Source organism: Vanellus vanellus (assembly GCF_965231255.1).
Source record: "Vanellus vanellus genome assembly, chromosome: 8".
Lineage (NCBI taxonomy): Eukaryota > Metazoa > Chordata > Aves > Charadriiformes > Charadriidae > Vanellus > Vanellus vanellus.
Genome location: NC_138913.1, coordinates 18,563,567 through 18,579,898, shown reverse-complemented (window position 1 = coordinate 18,579,898; position 16,332 = coordinate 18,563,567). Strand labels below are relative to the sequence as shown.

The window sequence follows — 16,332 nt, the reverse complement described above, 5'->3', positions numbered from 1 at the left end:
ACATACTAGACCAGAGAGGAGTCTGGAATTTCCAAAAGTCTTAATGCAAGTGAACAGTCGCCACTCAGCAAGTTAAACTGAAAGTTTTAACAAAAGACCTTTAAGCTGCAAAAGGGACAAAGACTATAGCAAGACATGCACTAGCATTCCAGTTTGGAAGTGATACCATTCTCCAGCCTCTCTCCTTTTTAACACCTTCAACTAAATTCTATTGTAATGTTCAGTCCAGTCAGAGTACAAGAGACAGAGGCCAAGTTAAAGCTACTACAAAGCCATTTGGCTACACTACCAATGGCTATACAACTACTTGCTTACATTAGATTAGTGGACTTCACATAAAAGTCTGAAATTACAGTACAACTGACAAAGTGCACAAACTCCAAGTTTCTGTGACTTAATTTGTATTTTGAAAATGCATGTACCTTAGCCACAAGAAATTTTTAAGAAAAAAGCCATTGCATTTTCAGCATTTAGAAAGCTATTTATACAAAGCAGAAATGTAATCAAGTACACAAGTTCAGACAGTATCGAAACTTGTTCTTGCTCGAAGGGTTATGATTGCATATCTATGACCAAAGTGAAGTAACCTTCTCTAGCACTTTAGAAGGTGTGGCCCTTAAGTTTGCTTATAAACTTTGTGGCTAATTTTAGGCAAGAAGCACCAACCCCTACGGACTCGCATTACTGCTTAATTCCCTCTACAATACTAGGCTTTTTTGTTTTGTGTGGGCTTGGGGAGGGATGGGGGGAGTGTTTGTATATTGGATTTGTTTTGGTTTGGGGTTTTTTTGTGGTGTTCATTTTTTGGTGTTTTTTTTTTTTTTTTTTTTGTTAGGAAACACATGGATCTAATAAAGTGGCTGAATAAAATCTCATACTATCTGTACAACTACCTCAACAAGTAGTGCAGATTAACAGAAGAAAGTGTGTAAAGCAAGATACTTGCCCTTGAGGACCAACGTCCCACCATCTCCACATTTCAATGATTCCTACTTCAAAGCAGACCGGATTACAACCAAGTCAAGTGCTCTCCTAGAGCACAACTTCCAGTTTAGTTTCATCCAAAAAGATTCCAATTCAAGTGCTCCAAGACCATTCCATGGTATTAGCCAAAGCATAGCAGGTGAGGATGACAGATTTGCTTCAAAAGAACATTCCCAACTCCAACTCAAATACCAACAGAGATGCATCCTAAGTTTACAGTTATTTGCACAATACGAACATATTGTTGAAACTGGTCTTTCAACAGTTTGTTCATTCTATTTAATTGAAGACTTGCACTTTACAGATGACAAATGTGAGAAAGACTGGAGATAAGTTAGTGTCTCAAGTGTCCCAAAAAAACTAGCGTAAGAAAAAGTGTTTGGTTGTGGGTTTTTTTTTGTTTGCTTTTGGGGTTTTTTCTTTAAATATAGCAGCCAAAGCAGTGTGTATCACCAGAGTACAGCAAGGCATAATGAAGATCATACATCAAGCTGTGAACTCTAGACCCTCATATGTACTATTCAGTAGCACAGCTAGCACGTATTATCCCACTGCATCCTAGATGCATGGAAGGATTAGTCCTACGGTTTGTGTCTTAAGACAGGTGACCAGAAGCAAAGAGAGAGTCTCTCAGATCACGGTCTCTTCTTATTTCATCTACAAATTTTTCAAGGATGATAGATCTGTTTTACATTGTTCCTTGTATAATAGCCATTTCTGCCCAGCAGCTTACTAAAGAGGACACACAGAAGACAGTAAGAGAAACTGAATTCATTATAAAGTTTATATTAACAAGCAAGCTTTATCCAGGCCTTTTTATATGCTTTGCCAGCCAAAAATGCTTCTTCAGAGACGGGAAGGCCCTGTTCTAAAGAGTCCACATTTTCAAAGAGTATTGTAAGCTTTCATCCTCTTTACTTAAGTAAAGAGCTTTGGTTCCAACAAAGGTCTAATGAAGTTCAGGAGTGCAATACGCTCTTGCCCATGGAAGTCTGACTAACACAGATTTGGTGAGGGGTAGAAGAGGTCCAGTCATTTAAGACAAGTGGCATCTTGAATCACTGTGCGATAGCGTAAGTAACAGATCACAATGCACCAAAACACCTGTGATTTTCTTACAAGAAAATAGTGCTACCCCTGAAATTCTTCCATTTGTCTGACTCGCTGTAGAGCTTCTCCCTGGCATTCTCCTATAAAATCTGAATAAACACTAGATACCCGAAGAAGAATCCCCCACGCCACGCCCAAATAACTTACCTCTAGTTCTTTATTCTAGGGAGAGGGCTATTCACCCGAGGGCAAATTCAGTGTAAAAGGAAAGAATTCGTAAGGCAATATCCAACTTAAATATCCATCCAAATGTAGAGATAACGCAGAATGGAATGAAGGATTCACCATGCCTCATTTAAAGAAGGAGCGTTGTCCAAAACCAATTCTAGCTTTCAAAATAATCAGCTACATCAGGCAGCAACTTCCCCCTCCTTATGCTACAGAAGCCTAAGACAGAAGCCTTGTGTTTATCACCTGCTTTCCATTTGTACAGTAGAGACTAGTTAAGAAAAAGTGAAGCTGCATTTTGCAGATTGAATTATTCCCCCTGAAGTTCCTCAGACCAGCTAGCCTCCTTCATCCATTCAACAGTGACCTTATTCTCAGACTTTATACTAGTAAGAAATACACCTCATCTTCATTATACTTTATAGCCCAATTCCTTCAAAGTAAGACTTCTTACTTTGTGCCACTGACCTGCAATATTTTAATTCTCTTATACCAAAAAACACAAGCCCAAGATACCCATATTCAAACAACTGTACCAGTAACACCTCTGAAGAAGTAGAATACACAGTATGCCTACTGTGATACTATAACCTTTCTTCATTAGGCTAATCATTTAACAAAATTAAAGAAAGACTTATCCATACAGGCTTCACTCACTCAGATAAAGACTCTTAATTCCTTAAAAGACATGGCAATAATTATACAGTCAGCATCCAAAGAAAAGTTTCAAGGATCTTTGTTCTGCATTGTAGAGGCAACCACTTACAGAACAAACACAACCTGGTTCACTTGCTCACTAGTACAAGTATATTAGAAGATGACAAATCTTTTGTTCTTGAGTTATTCAAAAGCTGCACACGATTAACATGCATTACAATGGAACAGAGGTGCCAGTTATTCAGTCTTCTCTAACAAGGACATAGATTTTTCCCTGATTTCACACACACCAGAGTCTCCCTGTCCGTCTGTCACCCAATATTTTTGTTATCAGGGAAAGAAGAGGGGGAAAGAATTTGTTGCTACCTGTGATTTGTGGAATATAGCTCACTTACACTTTTTCCCCATAGATCTGCTACTGCTATTCTAGCTGAACGTGCGTGGTACGAGTAATCCATGTTTTCATCCTATGCAATAACAGTATAGACAGTACTTTGGGGGCAAAAAGATTTTACACGGGTTTCACTGTGTGGACTGCACAGTGGAAAACCTCATTCTCTAATTAAATCACATCAATTTTGCTCTTGTACATTAAAACACACTCATAGATAATAGTCATACCTTCCTCCTACTGCGTCGTCTTGTGGCTGGGCCCCAGCAGTGTTCCTCTGTGAACGTCGCAGTGACCCCCCTGGATTGTTATTAGGCCGGTTGGACATTGGCACCTCTCTCCTGAAGGGACATACCCTTTCTAGACACTATCATTCACTGAAAGACAAGAGAGAGAGAGTCATAAGACACATGGCATGAAGACTCATAGCCATGCCTCAAGAAGCAAACGTAAAATGCTATTGTTTAAGCAAAAACTTTAGACAAAAACCTTTAAAACAACTTTTAATTAAAAGGTACACGGACCAAGATTCTTCTCAAGACCATTGAGACCCTTAATACAGAGCAACCAGTTTTCAGTATATATAGCATACAGACTAGATGAACTTTAAAGGTCCCTTTCAACCCAAACTATTCCACGATGACACACTGCTTTTCTGGCAGACTTCTGTAATTATTTTAAGGAGACAAGACAAATGCAATTTAGGAGAACCTGTATTTGTCATCATTAAGGAAAAACACATTTAGTAGTAAAACTCAATGCTTTGTAGAGAGCAATAGTATTCCAGTATTTTAAGTCTCATTGTGGGAGATGACAATGACAGTTTCGGGGAAAAAGCAGCAGTTTCCACAAGACTACAGAAGTAACTACCATGCTTTTCAAACAGCTTCTTTCTCCAGTCAGATTTATGAAATTGCCATTTGCATACAGAAAGATACATAGTAATTCAGGAAAAGAGATCTAGCTATCTAAGCAAGAAGTTCTTGCTCATGAGAGCTTAATTAGTGGGAAAACTTATTTGAGACAGAAGAATTACTGAGCGTACATAATTATTTTTTAAAAAATCAATATGATGGCTTTGTATTAATATGTTTGGAATTGTTTTGTGACTGCTAGAGGTCTACAGATATTATTTTGGTAGTTATTTATGGAAGACTACCATAACACCCAGCTACCATCCTCAGAAACAGGGGTATTTCAAGATCAAGCCTCACTTAGCTCCTCAGTGAAGAGAGGTAACTTTTGTATCCTGTGCTAAATTGGTGTTTCTATACAGAGAGCATAGCAACAGGACCACAACCAGCAAATCCAGTTTTACTGTTTCTAATTTTGGAATCTGGTAAAAAAAAGGCATTTGCAGGTGAAAAAAAAGCCACAAGAAGGAAAATAACCAAAGTTTAAGAACACAATAGTCTATATGCTGATTCAGTATCTATTATATCTATAGCACAGTAAGCAAGAAGTCTGCCAGGAAAAAGTTCAAAACATTTCAGCTGCAGATAACAAAGGCTCAGTTCAAATTCAGATGCCTCCAATAAAGTAACTCTTGAGACCTGACATTGTCAGTTAAGCCAGACAACACTTGACTATAATTGTCTATTCCTCTGAGAGAACTTATAGCAGTGAAAAAAAGTGAAACCAGGCACATAAAGTGGTATTACTCAAGCCATTACCTCACATACCTAGTACAATGGCCAGAGGAACATGTATATGATCAAGACACCTGCACAGCACGAGAAATTACTGATCAGGATTCTGCTAGCTCATGTTCAGCCTTGTTATGCTGTAATGTTACAACCTATTACTAAAAGCTCCCAGTTAGCATGCCAGAAATATTTAAAATAAGTTCCAGGAATCAAGTAAGAATACAAGTTAGGCAGAAGAACTGCTCCCCATCCTAATCTCCATACCACAGGAGTCAAAAACATCTTTTGAAAGTTCTTCATGTTCTTTCCACTAAGGGGTCCAACACAGCAGCAGACAACAAAAGCAAAAGGTAGGATTACTTTGCAGATCACGGTCTTTACCTTGTTTTGTACCTTATGCTTAGGAACGTGAAAGAATATAAGTAGACCACAAAATACACAAACCCCTAGTCATTCAATGGACCTCATAGGTAGAGGTCTTGATGACTGGGAAGTTGAGAAAGCTGTAAACCCTACTCGCCAGAATCTGAGCTTTCCCTCTTCATAGTTATTTCTCTTATCCTAACTCCTTAATCATAGCAAATATTCCCACTAACAGAAAGGTCTAAAGTTTAAGTAATACATGACACCTCCACTCTACAACTCCTTATGCTTTAGAGCACAAAAAGGCTTACAGTGGACCAGAAAAAGCATACTACAGCTGGAAATGTTACCAGCTTGCTGCTGCAGCCAGATTAGTCAGGTTGAGGAGGTAGTATTCTCTGCAGAGCACACCACAGAAGCAAGACAAGCCAAGACAACGAGTCCAGCATTAACCAGGCAGAAAGCTGACCAAGGTTGCAGCACTACCTAGGGGTTCTAGCTGAAGTCAATCACAGGCACTGTCAAATGCTGTTGTGCATTCTCTCTTTATTTCTTTGTATTCAAACACCAAATGAAAAAAACATCACTTCATAAACATCAGCAAGGAAGCACATTTTGTGCATTTTCTGAAAGGACATAGTAGTGTCCCCCCCTGTACAAAGGTCAACCAAGTTTGAAATTGGGTACCAACATTAAACTATCGGTCATACTATGACATGGTTGCCATAGATCTATTGCATCACCTCATACTGACTATAAGAACAGGCACTCCAGCAGGTTTCATTCTGCAAGGAGCAGCTGAGCTCTGGAGTGAGCACTAGGTCAGCCACATGCGTTCCCACCTAGGGCCAGAACAGGGCCTCCTCCACAAAACACCAGAAGAGTTAGCTGGAGAAAACATTACATGGGCAATCCTGGTGCTGTCTAGGGAAACTAGTTTAATGTTGATCTGTCCAGGTCAGCCAGCCACTTTAAATAGTCTGTACTTAGAAGTTATGCAGCACAGTATGTTGTCATACACGATATTTTCAGCTGTGTAGAAGAATGAAATGGCAGCTGTTTTATCCTGTAGTGCATCTGTCAATTCACGATGATGTCCAGTTATCTTAAATATTGAAACCTCTCAACTTTACTGCATTTCTTACCATGTAGTGTGTTACCATATGGCTCCCAGTTTGCCTTTAAATATAATGCTGCTTCATGATCCAGCTATGACCTTTAACATGAAAGCATTAACTTAAGTCTCACTGCAAGCCACACAATACCATGTGCCCAGTCAGTCCAGTAGGGAGAAGAGCTTTTCAGTGGGTCAGAACTGCATCTTCCACATGCTAGAAGAAGAGAAGAGTCCCGAGGTTCATAAAACTGAACTGTTCCTGTTCAGACGAACAACACTCTCCATCTGTAAGCCTCACTCCCAGTACTTGGCTTCCTCTTCCCCCTCTTTAGACACCTAAATTCAAAGGAGATAGACAACCCAGTAGATCAGCTGAACACGCCAGTGGAGTCCTGTCACATTTTAAGACAATTTCCTCAACAACATTAAGCATTCTGCCCACATCCACAGTAAGAAAAAGCTACAACAGTACATCAGAGCTCCGCACTTCAGTTGTCAGGCTTTGCGACTTGAGAATTTTAAGTTCAGGTCCTCTTGTAGAATACAATTTTCAGTAAACAAGCCATTTTAGTTAATGTTTCAAAACTCCATATTCCTTGCTGTAATGATGCCAAATCACTGGACTGCAGATGCTCTCCTCATAAGCAGATTCCTTGGATTGAGGATGAATACTAAAAAGAAGCATTTCAAATAAACACACAAAGTATCTTCTGAAGACTTCGAACAGCACTGGCACCTAATTGTTATTATGTTGCATAGTATTCTTGAGTTTTAGTAAACACTTTCATTACCATTAACAGTCCTCTTTGTTACAGTACAAGAAAACAACTAGAACTAATTTTTGTAGACCTAACATAACCCTTACAAACATTATAGCTAATGTATAGCCAACATATTACTTGGAGAGGTACCACAGGAACACAAAATACAAAAAACACCTGCCAACTTGCAGTGAAGCCTCTACCTTTCTTACCTATGGAAAAGTCAACAGGAAGTGACTGACACTTTTCCGTATTTTTGAAGCAAACAGGAAACTGACACTACAGAGCAAGTCTGTATCAGCTTTTACTGAACATCCAAAAGCACTCCCTGAAGGATACTATGAATCATGATGTAGGCTAGAGAGGAAAAGAGAACGAGTAAACTGAAGCACTCCAACTAGCTCTAGGGCCACTAATAGGATAACAAAACAAACTAGTAACAACCCCTGTAAAATTGGAATTGAACACTTTCACAAAAGAAAAAGGGCTTCCTTAATCTACTTGGATGAGCTCTAGAACTTGTTTGGTTTTGTTCAGGGGCATTTTTTGGTGGTTTAGTTTTCTAGGGGTTTAAGTTCTTTTGCAAGAGTCTTGGTAGTACAAGAATTTTACAGGTTCTTGCACTCCTATTTCCTGAATATTTAAGGATATGCCTAGCACCTCTCCCTACAATACTCCATTATAATGCCTGTTACCTGCTTGGAGTTAAGTATACTGGTCAGCATACTTTCTATTTTGTACCTTGGCCGAAAAAACAGTGCCTTACTTAATGCTGCTGCAGCAAGCCAGCTTCTCTAAACTGCAAAGACTTACTGCCCTGAAGACAGTATTAGGAAGGAGGGGGAGGGGGAAGAAGGAAAAGACAGGAGGATGTTTATACGCCTTGTAAGTTCAGAACATTTTCTTCCAGTAAGTCGCACATCTTGCCAGTCAGAACCCATAGCTCCCACGTTCAGCATACTTATCAGAAAATGTTAAGTCTAAGACTTCAGATTTGTATTCCTTCACTTCAGTGTAGGTAACATTAATTTACTTGATCAGCTGTATCTGTGACAAATCTAGTCAGTTAAGGTAGAAGCAACATTCTAAATATACAAGCACTTAAGAGTTGAGACATTAGTTGCAACTAAACTGAAGAACTTACTGCATATGGTTCAGTAACTGCTGAATTGTTTTGGACCTACATTAGTTCATTTTAAACTGATCTCATAGCTGCACCTCATTTTTGCTCACTGCTTACAAGGTTCTCCTCATTTAACTGCAAACATACACACCTATTTTCTTGCCTTGCAAGCAAGCACTTGCAAGCATTCAATTACTTCTACCACTTCACTAGCTGACTCAGAAATTCATTATTAAGACGACCTTTTAGTCCAGTTAGTTGCTTTAAACTGAGCCTTATGCAGCTGATTTTGACACAATACTCTTGCTTACTATATCCTCTAAATTCAATAGTTACCCACTCTGCCCAGTTCTTTTCCACTGCAGCCCTCACTTCCAAACATAAATTTCATGTCAAAGCTCCATGCAGGCAGAAGCTTGTATTTTCAGTTTAGCAGCCTCTTGTCCCTTCTGATAACAGAAATTGTTGACAGAATAGTTTAGAGAATAGCTACAACAACATACTGAAGATTTCCTAGAAAAATTTTCTGTGACATCTCCCAAATTCTCATTCTTTCTACACACAAACAAGGGAAAGAGATATTATCCCATGAGCTGCAATGTGGATGGATTTCAGCTGCATTCATGCAAATCCTGCGTTATTCAGCTACATGAAAGCTTTGAGCCTTAAAGAATGACAAGTTTTTCTTTCAACATAGGAAGAGCAAGTTACTACTTATTTTCTTACCTGCTTCCATTTCTACCTTCTTCCCATTAATAGCCATAATATATCTACATGATTTAAAGATGATAGAATACACTAAAGCTTACCCGCAGCACTGCATCTAATGATGTAAAATTCACATGATTACTTTTATCAGATTATCTTCTTTTGATACAGAAACCACACAAAATGGCACCAAATCATACATTAGGCTGGACTGTATTCTTTTTGTATTCTCCAATGCAAAAAAAAAAAAAAAAAAGACACTACACACAGAAATACATGCACAGACACACTAACTAGAGCAAACTGAGTACATACAGAAAAATCACTAGGACAAACAAGATTCTACAGCCTCCCAGTACTGTAACATTACCTCAGTGCTGGGAAGACAGACAAGTAGGTATCAAGGAAGTTTCTTCTTAAAATGAGCATGTTAGGTAGTATAGAAAGAGATTTCTACACCTCTTCCAGAGCACAATTCCTACAAACTTAAATTTTGCATCACTTTTGTCAGTTCTCTTGGAGGACATTAAAAAGATATTGATGGGAAGATAAGTAGAGTTTAATAGCATAGAGAGGCAAATTCCTCTTCAGACCTGATGACTTTTTGTACTCTGGTTGAAGCCTGCATCAAGAGTTAAGCTAGAATCAATAAAAAAGCCTCGGCTGGAAAGGACCTTTCCAGATCTTCTGGTCCAACTTGCCGTTGAAAGTTAGACCTTATATTATGTTACAGCTGTCTCATTCTGCTGAGAAGTGACAATTTCCAACCATGATGACAAAATATATTCTGAGTTCTGAGCAAGAGCAGAAAGGCAAAACAGGAATCATGAGATATACTGAAGAAAGCAGAAAGAAAAAAAAAAGTCCCAAGATATCAAAACATCACACTAGATATAACAGCACACAGAGAAGACACTAACCAATTATCAGAAAACAGTTATTTTCAGCAGAAGCATTGATAAAAAGTCAAGCAATAGATGTCAGTTCGAGCAGAGATCTCAGAACTGTGTAGATGTGCAGGTGTACAGAGACACACTCCCCATCCCTCCCAAGGACAACCTCTCTGAGAAGAAACAACTCTGGCTCTCTTCCTCACTGCAATCATGCTCAGAAACCATTCCCCCCCTTTAGTTCCTCAAAACCACAATCCAGTAACCTGCACTAAGTTGAGGAAATAAGGAAAATGGGCATGCAAGCTACAAGTATCAAAAGGAGTCCAGTCACTGAAGACATTATAGACTTAGGACTAGCTTACATGTCAATTTTACACTGGGTAACTTTAGACAATACATAAGCTGTTAGCCAGAGAAAGAATTTTCCAAATTGCTTACAATTTATTTACAATGTTCTTTTATTAAAGAGGTATGGGCACTGCAGAAAACTTCTTGAACACCAGTATGCCTTAAGGCCATAAATACACTCAAGCTATGGACTCCACAGGCAGGAGTAGGGGGGAAGAGAAAAAAAATCAGTAAAGGAGCAGGAGTTACGCCCTGTTCCACTGACTTTACAACAGCCAGCTGTCAGAAGATTATGGCAGCCTTTGAGCTTTGCTATATCAGGAAGAAGTCAGCTTTCCCTTACAGAGTCTTTCAACAGCTTAGACCTTGCCTAGCCTTCTAGCTGAGACAGTAGCAATGCAGAAGCGGCCAGGAACTTGAAAGGATGTAACCACCAGGGTTAAGATTCTCTAGACTGCATCTATGCATATAAGTCTATAATGACCTATAGTCAAAGATTGGTAAGAGAAAGTCTTGGCATGGAAGAGGAAGGGAGAAGAGCTAAAAGTATCTTTATTTGTGATCTCATGGTTCAGAATTAGGGGAAACTACACTAATTGGCAGTTAGAACATTCATTGCCTCAAACCGAAGATTTACAAGTTCCCACGGGAGATAAGAACACTGAAAATGCCTCTGAAAAAATGCACAACACTGTTCACTAGAGGAATACCCAGGTTGTTAGGACTGTATAATCCAACAGGTTATACACGCCATGACCCCAAGCCAGCAAAGTAGCACCCTTACCTACTGACTTTCTTTCATGAAAGGATCAGAAAATATCCATGCAAAAGATACAGCTTGAGAACACGTAGTCTGAAGTCAGAGGTCAAGTATTGTTTAAGGCAAAATCTAAATACATGCTATCACATGCTCCAGTGTTGATAAGAACAGTTTCACGATGGTGGGAAGACATTCTGAGTTGCAGAAGCTGAACAGCCTCTCCTGCTTCAAACAGGTCAGTTGAATTTGAAGTCTGAGACTGCAAAGACATTTTGCTGGGCTAGTATGGAAAAGCAAACTGAAGATGTCTTCAGTAACCTGAAAGAAGTTTAAAAACCTTATTCCATAAGGACTACCAAGACCTGGCATCCATCATTGGTTCAGAAAGAACACAGTCCATTGGCCTATACACCACAGCCTGAACCTTAATGAGTCCTTTTGGGCTGTGGAAAGTTAAACTGAAAGAGCAAATGGGGCACTACTCAAAAGAAGAGAAGCACAGTCACCGCTGGCAGGTGGCTTTATAACCAGTCAACAGCACAACGATTGTTCAAGAATTTAAACAGTTCAAGAACCAAGAGAAACCTATAGATGGAGGGGAGAGCCACAAATTAGCTAAAAAAAAAAAAAAAAAAAAAAAAAAAAAAAAAAAATGACATCTGCAGAAGTTAGACAGCAGAACATTCCTATTCATCTGGACAGCTTGAAGGAACCAAAAAAAGCTGCTCATGTTCTATTCCGAATATGGCTGTACATGACACAAAGGTGAGCTCAGGTGTCTCAGGTCTGTTTGTACAGTTAGTATCCCCAGCTCATGGTACGCAGGAATCCATAACTTCACTTCATTACTGCAGAAAGAATCACCATTTCAGTGCACTGAGAAATTAAACCAGGACTAAAGTTTAATTTAATTCTTGCAAGCTGGTTAAGGGGGTCTAGCTAGTGTTAAGACTAAAACCCTTGATCTCCTATACCCCTTTCCTCTGGAAGACCAGAAGCTGCAGTCTGAGGAGAAAAAATAATGGAGTTACATGGAACAAATACCATGCTGTTTGTAGGGCATCCCTCTTCAGTTCTGCCACCTCACTGCTTTATTTCTTTTATGCTCATCAAGGACAGAAGTATTACAAGTTGTGTTGCTCTTCTTGGGACTGCATTTTGGTTCACAAAAGTACAAGTGTCATACAGATCTAAGATCTTCAGATAAAAGAGTAGTTAAGAAAAATAGAAAGTATTTCATTTTATTTTCTTGCTTCTCTATAGTTTATCATCCTGTATCTTTGGAAATTAAAAGTGTTGTCCACAGCAACTATTCCTCTCATTTTTGAGAGCATCAGTAACGGAGTTTGTTATAAAATCAGTCTCTTAGAACATTTATTTACAAGGGTAAATCACAACTTAATACACAGAATCTGCCCTTGTTAAAAAAAAAAAAAAAACACACAAACAACAAAACACACACCAAAAAAATAAGTTGTGCTTCTCCAAATAAACCAAGTTTGTTACCTTTCTGTGTCACCATTTGTAACACATTCAAACTAGTTCCATATAAGTTTTGCATCAGTGTATGGTTTGACTTGACTTCATTAATGAAGGAAGAGAATGCTCCCAGTGGCAGAACGCCAGGACTCAACACAAAGAAAATATTTTCATGTTTACAACACCTGTAGTTTCTTGGTCTTCAGTGCTCCGTTTTGTTTTGGTTTTTTTAACCAGCTAAACATTAAGTTCTGTTGCATAATTCAGTCAATTCTGCAGCAGTTAATTTTTTTCTGCTCACAAGTATAGAGATTATCAAAAGCTTAAGAACCCAGAAACTTCTGAATCAATCTATACTCAGTAAAAGAATAGCCTGATCTGGATAGCTGCAAGTTAGCCAGCAACAGCTTGGGTTCAGAAGCAGCCCGGAGATATTGAAGCCATCACAGTAACATGAAAGATTTGTTATACTACATGGAGAACACACACATAAACCCACAAACATTAGCTTCAGAATACTGAACACCACTTTTTGTCTCTTTGTTGACAGATCTTTTTCCTTTTTAGCACAGCAATGGGAGAGAGAAGGGAAAAGCAAAGAATGGGTGTGTTCAAAGTTTATTCTTCTGTATACTTGTGTCAAAGAAAAATTTCTCTGCTAAATCAGATCCTATAGCAAAAGCTTGACTTCGCATCCACAGGAACCTTAAACTTACTGACAAGCTGCTAAACAGAGAAGTTTACACTATCAGAGTCTCAGTAAACAATTCTGCTACCTGGTGCTATTACAAGTGTGGTTTCAACTTGTTAGCAACAACAGAAATAATACTTATTTTCCTTTTTTAAATTAAACAAAAGAAACTGATATCTCCAAGGGAAAAGAACCTATTTTCCAGCAGCCAAACTCTGACCAAAACTCTGCTATTTTTACCCAGAGTGAATTGATGGGAGTTCTTTGTTTCTAGCACACTCCCAACAAAAAACATCACAAGCAACAGAAGTCTCATCTGTCCTTTATTTTCAGCTCCTCTAGAAACCCTTGTTTAGTAGGAGCCAGAATTCACTGTCTGTGTGGTGGCTTAAGCTTTCACTAACATTATAGAAAAACATGCTGCCTGGCAAGCTCAGGGAGAACATTCTCTTTTCTGAAGAGGGGAATGAATTTGAATGAGAAGCTTTTACCTTCTGCGAGACGATCAAAAGCACAGAATCCTTCATGAAGTACAGATCAGTGATACTGCCAGAAATTAAGACAAGTTGGCATGTAGGTGGTCAAGTTAAGACCAAGTAAACAGGTGTGGTGAAGTTGGGGCAGGGGACATTTGTTATCAGTTAAGAAAAAAAGTCAGTTGAACAATTACTGCAAATTTGAATTTAGAAGCTTGATTTCAGTATCATCATGCAAGTGAACCAAAAAAGTACCCAAGATCATCACCTGCTCCAAGTCTGCCCTGCCCAATACTTAATGCCCAGCTGCCTTTGAGCTGCATAGCTCCATTTACTTCAACATTATGAGTTTGAATGCAGAACCTACTACTGCTTCAAAACCAAGCCTCTTCCCTATTCTAACCCCATAGACCAGATGGTGCCTTATTTGCATTTTGCCATTCACCTGCACATGGCACACACAGCCCTTAAGTAAAATCAAGTGCAATAGCACTTCAAGACAAATACTGATATGGTACATACCCATGTCCTACCTGCAGAGCCTGTTAGACAATACTTGCCCCAAGTCGCAAGCTCCTAATGAATGCCAAGCTCCTAATGAACTTTTGCCAAGCTGTCTTGAATTAGAGATACCTAGTGAGCTCAGTGGCTAGTAAAACATGGTTTGGCTACCCAAAGCCTTAATTAACATAAGATGATCTCTGCAATCTTCTAGACAACTCAGGGAGCCGGTGGAAACAAAAAAAGAAAATAACTTTAATTAGCCAATAGAATGAAGAAATGCAGAAACTAGATCTTACAGAAATTACTGCTGGAAGAAGAAACACAGAAAACAGTTGACATGTACAAGCAGATTAGACAAGTGCCACAGATAAACCCAAGATTACAGGTCTAAGGGCATTATGTAGATCTACCTTGAAAACAAGGTAAAGACCACGACTGGGTCTTCATTTTGACAATATTCGGCTTCAGCTTGAAATGAGTTTACGTACAGAAATTCCAGAAGTTGAGAAGCCTGTTCTCTCATACTACCATGTCTTAAAAGAGAAACACTTTAAAGCTTAAAAAAAAAAAAATTAAGAAAAAAAAAAATATGCTTCCAGGGGAAGGGGGGAGGGGAGTAGTCACCTGTTATCTACTTAACTAGAACGTGTCTCAAGTTTTTCCATCTTCAAAATATCATTTAGAAAAGTTTTGGACAGATCAGGAGGATCTCGGGAGTTTTCCTTTTGTTTTTCTAATCACTAATATTTAGCACTGACTCAAGCTGATGTCTGCTGAGGCTTCCTTTTCTAGACTGTCTCAAGTAGGTTATGCTATCCTCCTGAATAAAGACTTCAACCCATATGCTACACAAAAAAGATCAAAGGCCTAATGCATAGCAAGATTCCTATGCCACATGATACAATCTGGGAAATGGTTTAATTGTAGTTGTTGAGGAAGAAATCCAATTAAAACAGGTTAAGTTTCCGGCTTCCTCAGCACTGGATCTGCAGCTATCACAAGGATACTGCGACAATAAACAGAGGGATTAAAACACATTTAAGGTTTCTAAACTAGGTAGTGCTCAAACCAATGACATCTCGGAATTATGTGCCACAGATGCATCGTCTCAACCAAAGAAAAAAATATTTATACATTGTCATTATACCTTGCAGTGATGTAATTAAGAGCAAGCTCCAATACCCATACCAAATTATTGACATAGGCACAATTAAAGACATTTACCTTGTATGAAATAATGAACTAAACTACCTACCAAATATCTGCATAGAGAAACAGAAGAGAAGTTCTGTGTAAAGCTGGACAAAAGGAAGTCACACCCAAAGAAACACCTGTTAAAACATTAAGGATTAAGCTGTCTTTAAGCTGATCCTATCATTGATAGGATCAGGACTTTACAGTACTCAGAGCTGTTCTTTCATGGTAACTACACAGAAGAACATCAGCTTCCACAACTGCATTTCAGGAAGGTTCCAACCTTAACGGTCACAGAAAAAGTTGTCAAAAGCTAGAGCACCAAGATTTATGAACAAATTAAACAACTTTATGGCACACCTTCCATTGATGAGACTGTCTACTCCACACCTATTCAGCACTCAACAAATAAAACGAGTTTGTGGGAACAAGGCATTGCACATGGGGATCACAAAGTACAAGAATGGTAAATGAGTGCACCAAGAACCTGAATATAAAGAGTTAAGATGCTGAACTTGAGCAAATCTAAATATTAGAGTCCCTTTAAATGCTTTTTAGCAGGATGGCAGACTTGAGTCTCAATTTTAAGCAAGACAAGAACTCATCACCACAAACTTTAATACAGACAAAAGAAGCCTACCTCAAATTCCTCTCTTCCTTCCCATATGGCAGCCCTTTTTCTGCCTTACCTCACCAATGACTCTTACCTCCTCTCTCCCAGGCTACCCACACACTTTCCTTACACAAGCAGCAACTGTAACTATGCCCATATTTTAGAGTTCAGTAGATTAACAAGCTGATAGTAATAAGTTGTTTGGTTTGGTTTTTTTTTTTTTTTCTCAGGGTCATAGCATAGCCAGGTTTGCCAGAGCCTGAATTCCTTGCCGATAGTCAGTCACTTCAGAGTTGGAAGAAAGGCTACTTACTTCCTGGCAAAGCAATGTTCCAATAGATGCTGC

The 16,332-nt window shown here is 38.9% G+C and overlaps 1 protein-coding gene across 1 annotated transcript in view; it reads right to left on the bottom strand.

Moving 5' to 3' along the window:
* The window catches only part of TRIP12 (thyroid hormone receptor interactor 12), an 80,962-nt gene that overhangs the window by 49,301 nt on the left and 15,329 nt on the right, over positions 1–16,332 (bottom strand). Inside the window, exon 2 of the mRNA XM_082486968.1 lies at positions 3,541–3,687. Within this exon, the coding sequence (XP_082343094.1) occupies positions 3,541–3,638 (98 nt within the window). The 5' untranslated portion in view covers positions 3,639–3,687. The remainder of the gene's footprint in view (positions 1–3,540; positions 3,688–16,332) is intronic.